At 35.5% G+C, this 13,651-nt stretch overlaps 1 protein-coding gene across 3 annotated transcripts in view; it reads right to left on the bottom strand.

Annotated features, from left to right (window-relative positions):
• BABAM2 (BRISC and BRCA1 A complex member 2) overlaps positions 1-13,651 on the bottom strand; it is a 162,526-nt gene that overhangs the window by 102,413 nt on the left and 46,462 nt on the right. For all 3 annotated transcript variants that reach the window (XM_071739394.1, XM_071739393.1, XM_071739395.1), the window contains exons 5-6: positions 5,185-5,379; positions 2,910-2,984 (exon numbers count right to left, since the gene is read on the bottom strand). In XM_071739394.1, coding sequence (XP_071595495.1) covers positions 2,910-2,984; positions 5,185-5,379 — 270 coding nt within the window. The remainder of the gene's footprint in view (positions 1-2,909; positions 2,985-5,184; positions 5,380-13,651) is intronic.

The raw sequence follows: 13,651 nt of genomic DNA, 5'->3' as shown, positions 1-13,651 counted from the left end.
AAAATACTTAGCTCAAATTCTTAAGACAGCAGAAGTTCTACTTTTTATACAAGCATATTTATACAAACTCTAAATGCAGCCGAATTTATCAAACTGCTAAATTACAATAATAAAGAAACTAACCTGAAAAAAAAGCCTCATTTGACCCTGCATATTTAAATTCTGTTTGTTATGTACTATAGCTGGTTACAGAAACATACAGAGGTATTGCAGTCTTTTCACAGTATTTGGAATTTGGTTTATGTCGTAAACAAAAGTTGCACTGGATTCTTTTAACAGACTTCCAAATGATGAAATCACAGTAAAGAAAAACAAATATGTTATCTTCCAATTTGAACTTGTGGATAAACCTTTGCCATTGACAACCTTACACACAACTGTTTGGCCCCTGGCAATGTGTCTAGACAATGTCTGTTATTTGTTTCAGTTCTGAAAGATAAGCACTAAATGCAATGGTCATCACAAAAAAGCTCTTCAGTAGAAGAGTTTTAAAGATTATTTTTTAATCTACAAAAAGAAACTAGGTCTGCTTTGCATATTTCCTTGAAAGGCTGCTGGTCACAGCATTATAGAATCACAGAATGGTTTTGACTGGAAGAGACCTTAAAGATCATCTAGTTCCAAGCCCCCTGCATGGGCAGCAACACCTCCCACTGGACACCAGGTTGCTCAAAGCCCCTTGACAGATAAATTTGTTCAGATATTAACTATTCACTAGGACACAACAAGCAGATACATAAGTGTAGAAAATTGATACTTTAAAAACAAGATACAAGCAGGTGGTGCTAATTAGGGCACATCTTACTTAGCCAAAAGCTAAAAAAAACCCCATGAAATAAAAGAAAAATACCTAAATGTCATATTTTCAATTGCATCACTAGCAACTTATTCAAAAGGTCACTCATACTGTGCAGTTGTACTACAGTCACATAATCCAGCAGAATTTACAAATAGCTGAGTGGGATGTATTTAATGAATTACCACTATGATAACGCATGTACCCATAAGTTTACCAAAACTACAAACAATGAAACAAAATTTGAATGAGGTATTTTAGATGCCAAGTCTATCACTCACAATGTGTGCCACAGGAATAATGAATCTATAGAGGCACAAATATGAACTAGACAATGACTCTTAAAACCAGTAGGTACAGTTAATACTCCATTTACAAAATACTACAATTAAAATTTTAAAAGTTGCAAGCACCAGAAAACAATTTAAGCCAATATGAATATGCTGACTAAAAATTCAACTGAAAAAAAGAGAAAGTATAACAGTATATAAAAGAGATACTGATGTAACAATTTCCTGAGCCAAAGCTATGTTCCTGTCAATTAGGACAACTTTAATGAACAACAGTAATGAACCTTGTAGTAGCCTGAGCCACCAACTTGATTCTGCAGTTCTGTCAACACTTAAAATTTTCATTTATGTCAAATGGATTTCCATTAGAAAACAATGTAAAATTGGATATGAAGGTCCACATTCAATTCAAAACCCTTGTATTAAAGTGTAACCTTGTAAAGGAAAAAAATAACTAAAGGGTGTTTGTTCCTAAATGTACTTTTTTCAGTGTAAACATTTCTTTTTAAAAGTTCTTTACCTTGAAAAATAAAGGATGATGTTTTTTCTTTCAAATGTGAAAGAATATACCAAAAAAAACTTTGGTTTTTTTTGCAGCCATCAAAAGGGCATTATGTTTCTAAATAAATAATAATTGGCATTATGTTTCTAAATAAATAATAATTGGCATTATGTTTCTAAATAAATAATAATTGCAGAAGACTAAATAAATTTAACATTAAATAAAGGAATTATTTAATTTAACATTAACTAATGGAAGAGACTCTGCATTGCTCTTTCAATCATTCTCCCTCTTCATATACTGAACTATTTTCCTTAAAATGCACACACATTTGAATAGAATTGGAAATTCAGAGTAGTGGATATCTTCAAAATAACCTGGTAATAAATCTGACTCTCCAGTCTATCCCAACCCAATTTTTTTGACACCTTCAAATTTTTATTTTTTTATAGGGAAAGGAGAAAACTCTTTACCACCTTCACTACGAATTTGACAGAGTAAGATCTTACAGTTCTGGAGTGTATTCTCAACAACTCCAATGATTTTGTTAACAGTACAGACTGTTCTCACAGGTCACATCCTCTAACCTGAATATTGGTTTACTATGCAAAGCTTTACAGTCATACTTGTATTGTGATTATGTAGTGACATCAATAAAAATTTCAGAAAATATAACAGATAATTAGGCTACTATGAGTGATTAATGAGGCAAAACTAATGGTCTTCAAATATTTAACCAGGTTTTAATACAAGTGCTATTAACTAAACATCAAAAAAGATGGCACAGAAAATATAACACAGGTTTTAACTTTGCAAATCATTACAGAGAAGCTACTGCACACTATAAATTAAAACATGTTCAAGTCTGCAGTTAAACATAAGCTGTTAACACAGTAACAGCCTTCAATTACCTACAGCTCTTCCACCTTTCACAGTATTATTTCCACTGCATCAATAGATGCTCTATCATGTGCCATAACCTAGTAGATAGCATTGAAGCCAACATAACTGGCAGATATGACAGAAAATCAACTCCTACTTTGTTGCACAAAATCAAATACTTATTTATGTCAAAAGCCTCATTTAAAAAAAAAAAAAAAAAAAAAGAGAGAAATAAAAGACATGGACAGCTTAAAAAAAAATCTGATTTTTAAAAATTAACATAATTTTAAAGTTAACATCATGTTTCCAAATCAGCTTTAGAAGTGGACTTTCAAACTCTTGGAGACGAGAAGGGCAGGAAAGGCAAAACAGTTACTTAGAACATTTCAGTAATTCATACTGTCTCACAAAAAATGTCACCTTAAGACATTCATTTTACCTTGAGAAGGTATGTAGGAATATTGCTGAAATCTACAGGCAACTTCAAGAGGAAGCGAGCTGAGAATTCTCCAGTCTGTGGAAAAAAGGTAACACTAGTGAGACCTGGTATTTTAAAGGAAACCACAACTAGAACATTCCTAGAATAAAATATTAACCAGAAAAATGTGTAAGAGCTCATACCAAACAGAACGGTTGAGATTTAAAACATCATTTCTCAATTGAATTACTGAAGAGGAAAAAAAAAAAAAAAAAAAAATCACAGGCTTATCGACGTGATCACGTTATATGAGAAAACACATTAAAAAACATAAAACATTGTTGCCAGCAAGGAAACAGCAAAAAAGTAGTCAGAATACAACAATGTGCATGACAAAAATCAGACTCTACTTTGTTAGGCCCTAAATACAGATTGAATTTTGGTTGTAGCAATTTCCAGACTAAGGTCTGGCAAGACCTGCTGTCTGAGAGCAAGCTAAAAACTTAACGAATTTCTAAGAGCATATATACAAAAGAGAAATCTTCCCAAACACTACAGGTATACGTAAGAGAATTTGCCTCAAGTAAGGTGAGAATGTATAAAAAGTGTCCTCTTATAAATATACATTAACACAGATAAAAGAACTGAAGTAGAAGGTTTTTTATAATTTGTTTTCAAAACTATTTGATTCTTAACACCTAGACAACCCTTTACTGAAAATTTGCCAAGCACCCCCTACGCATTCCTCTTTCTTATGCATAAACTGTATGCAAAGGAAATGGAAAGGATTTCCTTTCTGTTTCATGCACTTCCTCAAAACCAGACTTTATCCACCTGGTTATGAAGCAATGAAGTTCGTTCTTTTTGAAAAACAAATGCTTGCCTGATTTCCTTGATATTAGTTTTTTGTCACCCTTATTTTTTAATTCCATAAAGTAACCATACAGCAGGAGTATCTATAATGTTGACTTAGTAGTAAAAAACCATGAAACATTATCAGTTATGTACAAAAAACCAGGACATATTGAGACAAGATAGCAAAGCTTAGTTATGTGGTGACATACAATTCTTTTAAAAACAATACTTCATTTTAACAGGCAAGGGGACAAATCAAAGCTATGTCAATATTCAGGATTTGTACTCCCAGACCAACACCAGGACAACAAGGAAAAACAGTATCATGAATGCAACAAAAACCTTTCCAGCAGTACCTTGCCAGGTACCTCACTTCACAGAAGGGTTTGTATGTTAGGTTGTAATCCACCTTGCTGACAACTAGCTCAGAATTGTCTTTAAAACTTGTTGCTGGATGTCATACAACAGAAGCAAAACAGTTGCACACAGAAACACTACGCAACAAGAAGTGAGCACACATTACACTGAAGGCAGGTTCTGAAACCCTTCCTGATGATCCTGCTTGTGAGGATGGATGTCAACGTTCTGATGCTGTATTTCTACTGTGTGAAGAAAAAATATTGACTTCTTGTGTATGTATAAAATGAAGATAGGTCTGATGACAGTCAGGGCACTTGTTTTTTATTCAGAAATAGACATTACAGACAGTGTTCCTTGTCTGGACTTCACTTCAGAAAAGATGCCATAAAACATTTGCCATAAAATTTATTTCTGGTAAAATACCAAGTCTGACAAATTGGAATTACCACTGATGAGTGGCCTCTGATCAAAATATCAGCTGCTCTAAGATGTGGAAGTAAGTAAGCACTTACAGTATAGATCTTTTATGTCATTCATTAAAGGTTATTTTGTAATGTATTAGGTCCAAAAGTGTTCTGGATGGGTAGGGAGTAGTCCTGACCATGGTATTCACCTATCCAACCCCAACCAGCTTATATCAACTTGATCATAATGTGGAACCACACCCTAAAATATCCTATGCCTAAGCAAGCTGACTTTTCAGGGCAGGGTGTCATACCAACACTGTTATTCTGCCTCTCAAAACTTCAGAGCTAAATCACAACTTCCACATAGGATTGCATTGTGTTCTGTAAATATTGCACAGACTTTTCAACTGGTTTCAAAGTTTTAAATGTATAAACCAGATGAATTAACATCAGTTGAAAGACAGCTACTCACCTGGAAATCTGCTTCAGTCAAGGTAGTGGAATGAGTGCAATGTACAAAACAGAGAGAAAGTGAGCTGGAGTCAAAGAGAAGTTTCCTTCATTGGAAACATAAAGCATGGAGATCCACAGAAACAATTCAAGCTTTCAAGACAAGAAATGTATTGATTAAAATGAAAGGACCAATGAATGTATTTCAGCATAAATATTCTTACCCAGTTGTTTTTCTTGCCAGCATAGATTTCCATGTTTTCTCCATACTGGGGTTCTTCCAGTAAAGTTTGATATTCAAACATGAGACGAGAGCTCTCCCGTAATCGGCTGCACTGAAATTGGTGATACTGCTGCACAAGCTCTTTCACAACAAGCAGGAGGCATTCAGGGTTTGAAGGATTCCAAGCAGCTAAATTCTGTTAAATCAGGAAAGAACAGAGACAAAAATTGTTCACAGCAATTAAGACAAGCACTGCTCCTCCCATACTGATACCAGAGGCAATAAGCATGTGGAAGCTTTGTGAAGAAGCTAAATAATAATCTTAAATCCAAAGGTTGTATTATGCTTTGGAAGCAAACCAGGTCAGACAGCAAAAGCACACCTTAACGGCAAATGGAAGTCCATAAGTCCATAGAGGGACCTATCAGAAAACTCGTAACAGGGCTATTGCCAAGCATAAAGAGATCCAAATTCCATTACTCCCTAAAATTATACTGCCATATCTGAGAACTTGAAAAGTTTGAATTAAGAAAATTAAAACGGATAGGACACATAGAGGGATCAGTAAGTCCAATCCTGCACAGTACCTGACTCAAAAAGCAGTGAGCCAAAAGAATATGCCAAATTAACACCAAGTACAGAAACTACTCTGCTCCAATATTCAAATACTAAATATAGAATTGACAGTGAGAGAGCAAATGGACTCTCTTCTGTTGCCTCATTCTTGTGCTTTACTTCATGTTGACTGTCACTTCACTAGTTACCTTGACACAAATGCCATCCATGAAGTCTCTTCAATTTGCCTGGCAGATGTTTTTTTATTAGAAGTTGGTTGCTTATCAAGAAATAAAACAGCTAACAGAAATAAAAATCTTCATAAAATTAAGATAACTGTGCCAGTAGCAACTAGCAATGTTATCTCTCAGTTTAACTACTCAAACATTGGCTTAGACCAGTCTTCCATGCACACTAAGCTTTATTCAGTTCACACTTGGAACACAGGAAGGTTTTCTGTATTCCAGCCTATACCTACACATGATTACTTTTTCATGCCTACATCTGGTTAACCCAGATCAGAACTTCGGACTTGATGATCTCTGAGGTCCCTTCCAACCCAGCCAATTCTATGATTCTATGACAGGACATGTTCTGATGCAGAAGTCCATACCCTTTGTACTTAGGTTCTCAACAGGTCTTTTCGATACAAGCTCAGGGACACGTTAAGAGTCATGTGAGTTTTGGTTATATGTGAATATAAGCAAAACCATTCTGTATTTTTCTAAAGCACAAGACACGTGACCACAAACTATTGTATAGTTGACATTCATATCCTTAGAAATGGCAAAGATGTCTGTATTTCAGAACTAAGGAGAAATATAGTAGCTTCAAATGAAATTACAAATCATTATCTGATCTCAAAGTAGTTACAGATGGTACGGACCACAGGATCACAAAATGTCAGGGGTTGGAAGGGACCTAGAAAGATCGAGTCCACTACCCCTGCCAGAGCAGGATCACCTAGAGTACAGGAACACCTCCACGCAGGTTTTGAATTTCTCCAGAGGAGACTCCACAGCCTCACTGGGCAGCTTGTTCCAGTGTCACCCCCACAGTGAAAAAGCTTTTCCTTATGATACTTTTGTCCAGGAAATTGCAGACATTTCATGTACAAGCTACATGCATAATTTACATTCTTTGGCAACGACAAAAAAAGTATTAGCCCTTTTTTACCTCCTCAGTGGAAAAACTGCTTTGGCATGCAACATTTTCTACAATGAAAAGTCAGAAAATATTTCTGTACTTTGAAGTAACTATCTTAAGACTGCCTTGTGTTCAAACCTAGTATTCTTAACCCAGGTTAAGTAAATTAATAAAGCTGGATAAAAAACATGCCCTAAAATGCACCACCTAAAAAGCTTGTAAAGCTATTTTATGTAAAAGCAAAATTAATAAATAGAGTGAGCAGGCTGCACAGAGAGGTTGTGGAGTTTCCATCCTTGGAAATACTCAAAACCCTACTGCACAAGGTCCTGGACAATCTGCTCAATCTGACCCTGCCCAGGCAGGAGGGATGGACTGGATGGTCTCCAAAGGTTCTTTCCAACCTCAGCTATTTTTGATTCTATGGAGAGATTTCCAAAAGGCTCAAGCTGAAATAGAGGATCTTAGCAAGGTAAGACTCCATATTTCTGACCTGAGAATAGAGAGCTTGTGCATAAATTTTATACTCTGATACTTTGCAAAAGCCAATAGAAAAGTTAATCAGGTGTTCACCAGGCACCACACCTCCAGCTCTACAATGAAATCTACTTGTGGCCTTATACAGCTAATGTGTACAACCTCCTCGTGGCCTAATATCACCTAAGTAAGTGGATACTTCTGTTGCAAAGACTTCAATTTTTTATGATCTCTGATGACTGTAGTTCATGATATATCCCTTTGGAATGGCTTTCTACAGACTTCAGTATATATGTATGATGGCTTAAATGATACTTGAAGGATTTTTATTTCAGTAACTTTGTATTTGTTTCCTTCTGAAGTCATATATTAGGATTTTATCAAAATTAATTTATCTTTTTCCAACATGATCACTTAAAACATACAAGTCTAATTTATCAGTGAAAGCAACAAGAAATATTTCCTTCTCGAACATATTTCTCTTTTTGAGAAAAAAAAAAATCAATAGTGTTTGCTAAGGCTATTTTATTTTGTATCTTATATGTTTTTCTTGAAGTCCCCATTCTTGAAGGGGATGGATTTTAAGAAACTCAGCTACGTTCTATGTACCTCCTTCACTCTTCATTTCATAGATACCACATAGGCAAAGAAATCTCTATATGCACTAACTATGTACAGAAAAAAATACAATTTAGAAACACAAACCTTTCTATTTTATAAACATTATTTTTAGACCACTGTCATGACTTTCAGTAACATGATTCATAATTTTTTAATTACTGTGGCTTGTGGTGCTGCATTAACTGTCTACACACCACTCATTCTGGGCATTACAGTGAAAAATGTACATTTCTGTCACACGTTAACACAGTTGGGAGAGACAGTTCTGGAAGGTGAAGCTCACATTCTTTAGAAACACAGATGTTCTTCTTACTTTGATAAAGAAAGAAAACCTTATCATTTTAAGAGTGTGGACAGAGCACTTAAGGGAACACTTACCTCTAGAATACAGATTTGAAACACACCTGATGTTCATATAATTTACAGGTTCAACCAAGTGCAACAGGCTCAGCTCAAGAAACACAACAGGACATAACTGCTGATCATGATTTGGTTTGTTTGACATGGATGAAGGAACAGTTCCATGAATAGTTACAGGATTACACTGTACTGCTTCTGCTCACCATGATTCTGGTAGAAAGGGCTGCCCAGTGTGACTAAGATACTGCCTTTGAACCTCTGCTTTTAGAAGCTTCCATAATGTTACAGATTCCACACTTGACCATGGACTGAAGTACTTTTTTTTTTTTTTTCCTTCTACACATTAACTACACCTATTAGGTAGAAATACTACCATTGCTGTATCTTAAAAGGTAAACTATTTTAGAGTAATTGGTGAATGCATGAGATACTAATACAGTTCAAGTAAATTCCTCAAATCCATTTTCAGTCACCTTTCAGGGTGACTGAAAGCCTTCTTCTAACTTGTCTGCCATCTACAGTTGGTAAAATTTTATTCTGAGTTTGAACCCATCTAACCTTATCCAATTCTACAGGTAGACAGCATCTTCTAGGAAACACATTGTGCATCATGCAGTCTGAAACCAGACTGTGTATAACCTTAAATTTCCTGTTCCCAAGCTGCTGCTCAAATAAAGCATTTCCAGAAAGCCTGAGGATGTAATATGCCAGTATGTACTGATATCAGCCAGACAAGTGGGAATAACCTTTCCTCCTAATAACATTGGTATAACACAATAGAAATGTTCTGTCAAAGGAAATGACCAACAATATTTTAATAACTGACCTAAATGCAACTGAACCTTTTGTTTTTTAAATAACCTTACACTACAAAACAAAAAAAAGAGCAAGAGGAAATCCATTGTCATTTGTCCAGCATGGAGCTAGGGTACTGCTTTCTTCAAAGAATTCAAGAACACTGCATCAAAACAGTGTTTATGCTGCATTGCCTTAAAGCTACAGGAATAAAAATAAATTATTTGACTGTAGTGTCCTTATTAAATGCCTTTCGTTCAGTAACTAAAAATTTAAACGAAGTATGAACTACTTATTAAAAAAAAAATGCCTGAAGAAAAATTCAACTACCCATCCAATACATACATCAATTACAACATATCCTCACTGATGAAATGGTAACAGAAATGGTAACAGAAATTTTCTGTAACACAAGTTGTGATTTAAATAAACATTCATTTTTTAACTTTAGAATTCTATTATTGTGGTGCTTGTTATTTGGCAATTGCCTATTACATGTCTAGCCATTTTGTTAGCTGTCCAGAAGTGCTGTTCTTTTCAGATCTAAATTTATAAATGTTAACACAAATGATTCAGAATACAATGACACACTTACATCCAAAGTTTCCTTTTACATACCAGTGCACTGCTTATTTGCCCTAAGCACTAGGTTTCTTCATCTGAAGTGTGCCAAAATACATTCTACAGTGTTCTAGTTTCAAATGGTACCTTTTTTAATCTTCCTTCTGTTTTTTAAATCAAAGAAGTAAGCAACTACATATAACATACATTATTGAAACCTACCTAAAGCAGAATTTGATATTGATGAAAATGACCCCTTGTAGAATGTCTCAATTGCTACAGTTCCAGCCATGTAGTAATTCTGAGAACAGGCAAGCATTTGTCACTAGTCAATGAGACTAGTGTCCCTGCAACAGTACATCTATCATCTTTAGAGATAAAGCATCTTCTAAATAGAATTTTATTAACCAATGAACTATTGTAAACACTCTCAGACTCTGGAAGTTGTTTTAATATGGAAAATTGAAGCTGAGGGGTTTGTAGCAAAAAAGAGTAGAAGCCTGGGCACTTCACTTCCTGATTGTTTGCCTTAAGACTATTCCAACTCAAGCCAACAGAGCTCTTTAAGAAATAGTATTTTAAAATATTTAAAACATCTGAACAGAGCAAGTTTCCAGTGTTTGTGTTCTTAGTTTGGCCACAAAAAGTCAGACCTTGCATAAGAATTGTGCTCTGAATGCAACGTCAAAATTATGAGGTTTGGTTCTGATGGCTTCAGAAAAACTGGAAATAATAAAACATCCACAACCTCATTTTCTACAGCCAGACTGTTCAAGCCCATCAGGTATAAAAATCCCAGTTATAGAAATGACCAACAAATACATATACAGCAAGACTTGTTGCTTTTTGTGGCTTCTATCAAAACCTCCTGTTCTGCTCACCAAGATCTTCAATTTCACCCCTGACAAAATTTATCCATTCGCATCATTTTACCAAAATCAAATGCATGCTGAAAAGAGAGGGGTTCTATATGAAATTACTATAAAATTGCAATAAAAATTAATTTTACTGTAAAAAAAATGAGCACGCTGACTGGGACACTGACAGACCAAGTTACATATTTTACAAAAAAATCCTTGTTAATATAAAATGAGATTTCTGCAGACTCCAGAGAGTTAATCAAATTTCACAGAACAATCAATAATGTATTTAAAATAACTCCAGACTTGGATTCAATTCCTTGCCTAGTTTGCCAACAGACACCTTTAAGCAAACTTTGCAGTGCAAACTCTCTGAAGTTACTCAGAAGTTCATGAGCTAGACTGAAAGTGGCCCTCTGTACAACTATATGTAACTATAAATCAACTCAAAATGTGCATCTACAACTAGTTCTGTATTCATGCTTATCACATGTGGAGGCTTACACACACACCTCAGATTGGTTATGACCATTTTTAGTTTTATTTTTTCAGCATGTGATAGAAGAACTTACACGTCATTCTTGAGTAGAGGAAGGCTCAGTAAAACAATTCTCTTCTGTCTCAACACTCCTTGCATGTCACTCCACAATTTCCACCAAAACTAGGAGCAACTCTACCCTTTAGATCTTACCTTCACTCTTTTAATTGGCTTTTGGCTTGGCCACAGTGCAACTTGTATAACTTTCCTTTTCTGAAAGGTAAATTGTTTCCTCATCTTAAGAAGTTCAATTTAATAGCAGTTTTTATAAGGTAAGAAGATGACTATGTATGGTGTGGACACTGAAGTTTGGTATTGTCATCTGTAACAACTGGCTAACTCCTATTTTTCCAATTAGGGAATGATTTCAAAATGGTCTACAGGAAAAGTAATGCAAAGAGAACTTCCATGTAACAAAAGACCAGACTTCAGAAGCACCATTGCCCACATGCTGTAGCTACTGCCACAGAGAAGATGACCACTATCTATTTAGCCATCTGTGAGTAAGGAAGCTGAGTATTCTTTGGTGGCAGAAGCTTTCTTGGCAATTGCTAACTTTTCTCATTACTGGACTAAGTTTCAGAAAAGATCTTTAAAAAAATATTTACCTAGACCTTAGAGTAATTATGCAATAGCATGTACATCCACTAACTTTGCCACCCACCTAACACAGTGTAGCAGTATAAATAGAAAAATAATATTCAGTTATTATACAGAGAATAGTAGACCATTGGCATCGGGAGATCTGTTCTGAATATATGTCAGATATTGTATTAAACAAGCTCACCAAGAAGCATAATTTTCACTAGGAAGTATAAACCCATAGATTTTGTTAGGGTGCAAAGTCACTCTTTGAATTCCCTGGTTCTTTACCTTCTGTCCTGACAGGAGCTGCCTGCACAGTAAGTGAGCAGTTTGCTAGGGAAAGATTTTTGGACCATGAGACATGACCAAAACGTTGAGAAAATAAATTCACTTAAACTGTATATAGAGAGGTAGAATAAAGGTACTATAAGGCCACCCACGGAGTGTGATTTAAGCGACTTCAACAGTAACTCATTTAAATGAATAGCAATGACACCAACTGGATGCAGCCAGACAGTATCAGTTTTAATTAGATCTTTTGAGCAGCAAGGCAAGTGACAAACCCCCACAAACAAGTTTCTCAGCCCTCCTAGCAAAGAGACGCAGAACATAGCTTTCCAATGTAGCCATACTGTTCAGCTTTTGGAAAGAAACCACACTTAAGTTTTGTTCTGGAACATCTTGTGCTTTGCAGTCTTTCCTTTATCCTTCCAAAAAGCTAATGAAAAACCAATGCTAACAACTCAGTATTTGTGGTTACCTGTTCCCCCTTTTTTCAGAACAGAATGCACCCTGTCTTCCATAGCCTCCTTCACAGGTTATTGTTTATTTCCTAACTCCAGGCAATGTCTGCAGCAATCTATAGTTCTGCACTATCAGAAAGAAAAGGCAGCAACAATTGCTAATTGAACTGAAGCTGTTTTTCTTTGAAATGTGTTTAAATATCCAGGTTGCCAGAATATCTTCCAGGAATGTGATTTTAAAGAAGACAGATTGTAACTGTTTTTCCTGGCTATACTACAGGAAACAACAGCAAGATCTTATTTTAAGTTAGTGTACTTTTTTATTTCTAAGCAAGAAATTAACTTTTACAAGAAAATGTCAGTAAACAAAGCCTCCCAAGCCTATAGCAGTGGTAATGCATTTCTGTAACATCTTTCATCCAGAATTATCATAAAGAATAATGTAAGTACAGATTTGCATTTTGTTTGTATCTCTGCACACCACATGCACGAAACTCGCATCCTACAGTGGCTTAAAATCAGCATCAATGTAGGTTTCTACCTGCAATGAGAAAGATCACACTGGGATATCAGCAATTATGCTCCATATAAATATAAGGGAGATACGGGCCCAGTGGTTACAGCATTAGGAACTGGGATATCTGGTTTCAGCTCCTGCTTGCTATAGTCTTCATAGGCCACCATGGGGAAATTGCTAACAGAAAAAGGCACAGGATAATTATCTGCCATATGCTCACATCTTTCTATCAACAGATATTTTTCACAGTATTTGCAGGGCTGGAGTGTTGTAACAACTTCAAAGGCTTCAGTTTCTTAGCAGCCAGCACTTAAACATCCTACAGGCTGCAGTTTCAAATCAATCACTGTAAACCTACATGCCATCTACTTGTCATCTTATTTTCACAGGTTCTTCATGTTCCCCTCCCCCAAAGCACCACTGGAACAACTTTCTGGATTGATCTGCTTGAAATGATCATTTCTGGGCACAAGAAAACATCAAAACTTAACATTTCATAAAAGCAGTTCAACTCGGGAACACTTTTGCCAAATACAACCAAAGAACTTTGAGACCTTGTGAGCTCTACTAGCTGTTGTGAATAACTGATAAAATGTTTGCATAAAGAAAAGCTTGGGATAATCAGCATTTACTTTTTTATTTTTAGTAAAGAGGCTGTGAAAACTGGATACAGAAATTACAATAGCGTATAAATTCTTAGCTGAAATCTC

This window comes from Heliangelus exortis, chromosome 3 (genome assembly GCF_036169615.1).
Source record: "Heliangelus exortis chromosome 3, bHelExo1.hap1, whole genome shotgun sequence".
In the NCBI taxonomy this organism is placed as follows: Eukaryota; Metazoa; Chordata; class Aves; order Apodiformes; family Trochilidae; genus Heliangelus; species Heliangelus exortis.
Note: the sequence above shows the minus strand (reverse complement) of the source record. Positions and strands in the feature narration are given on the sequence as shown.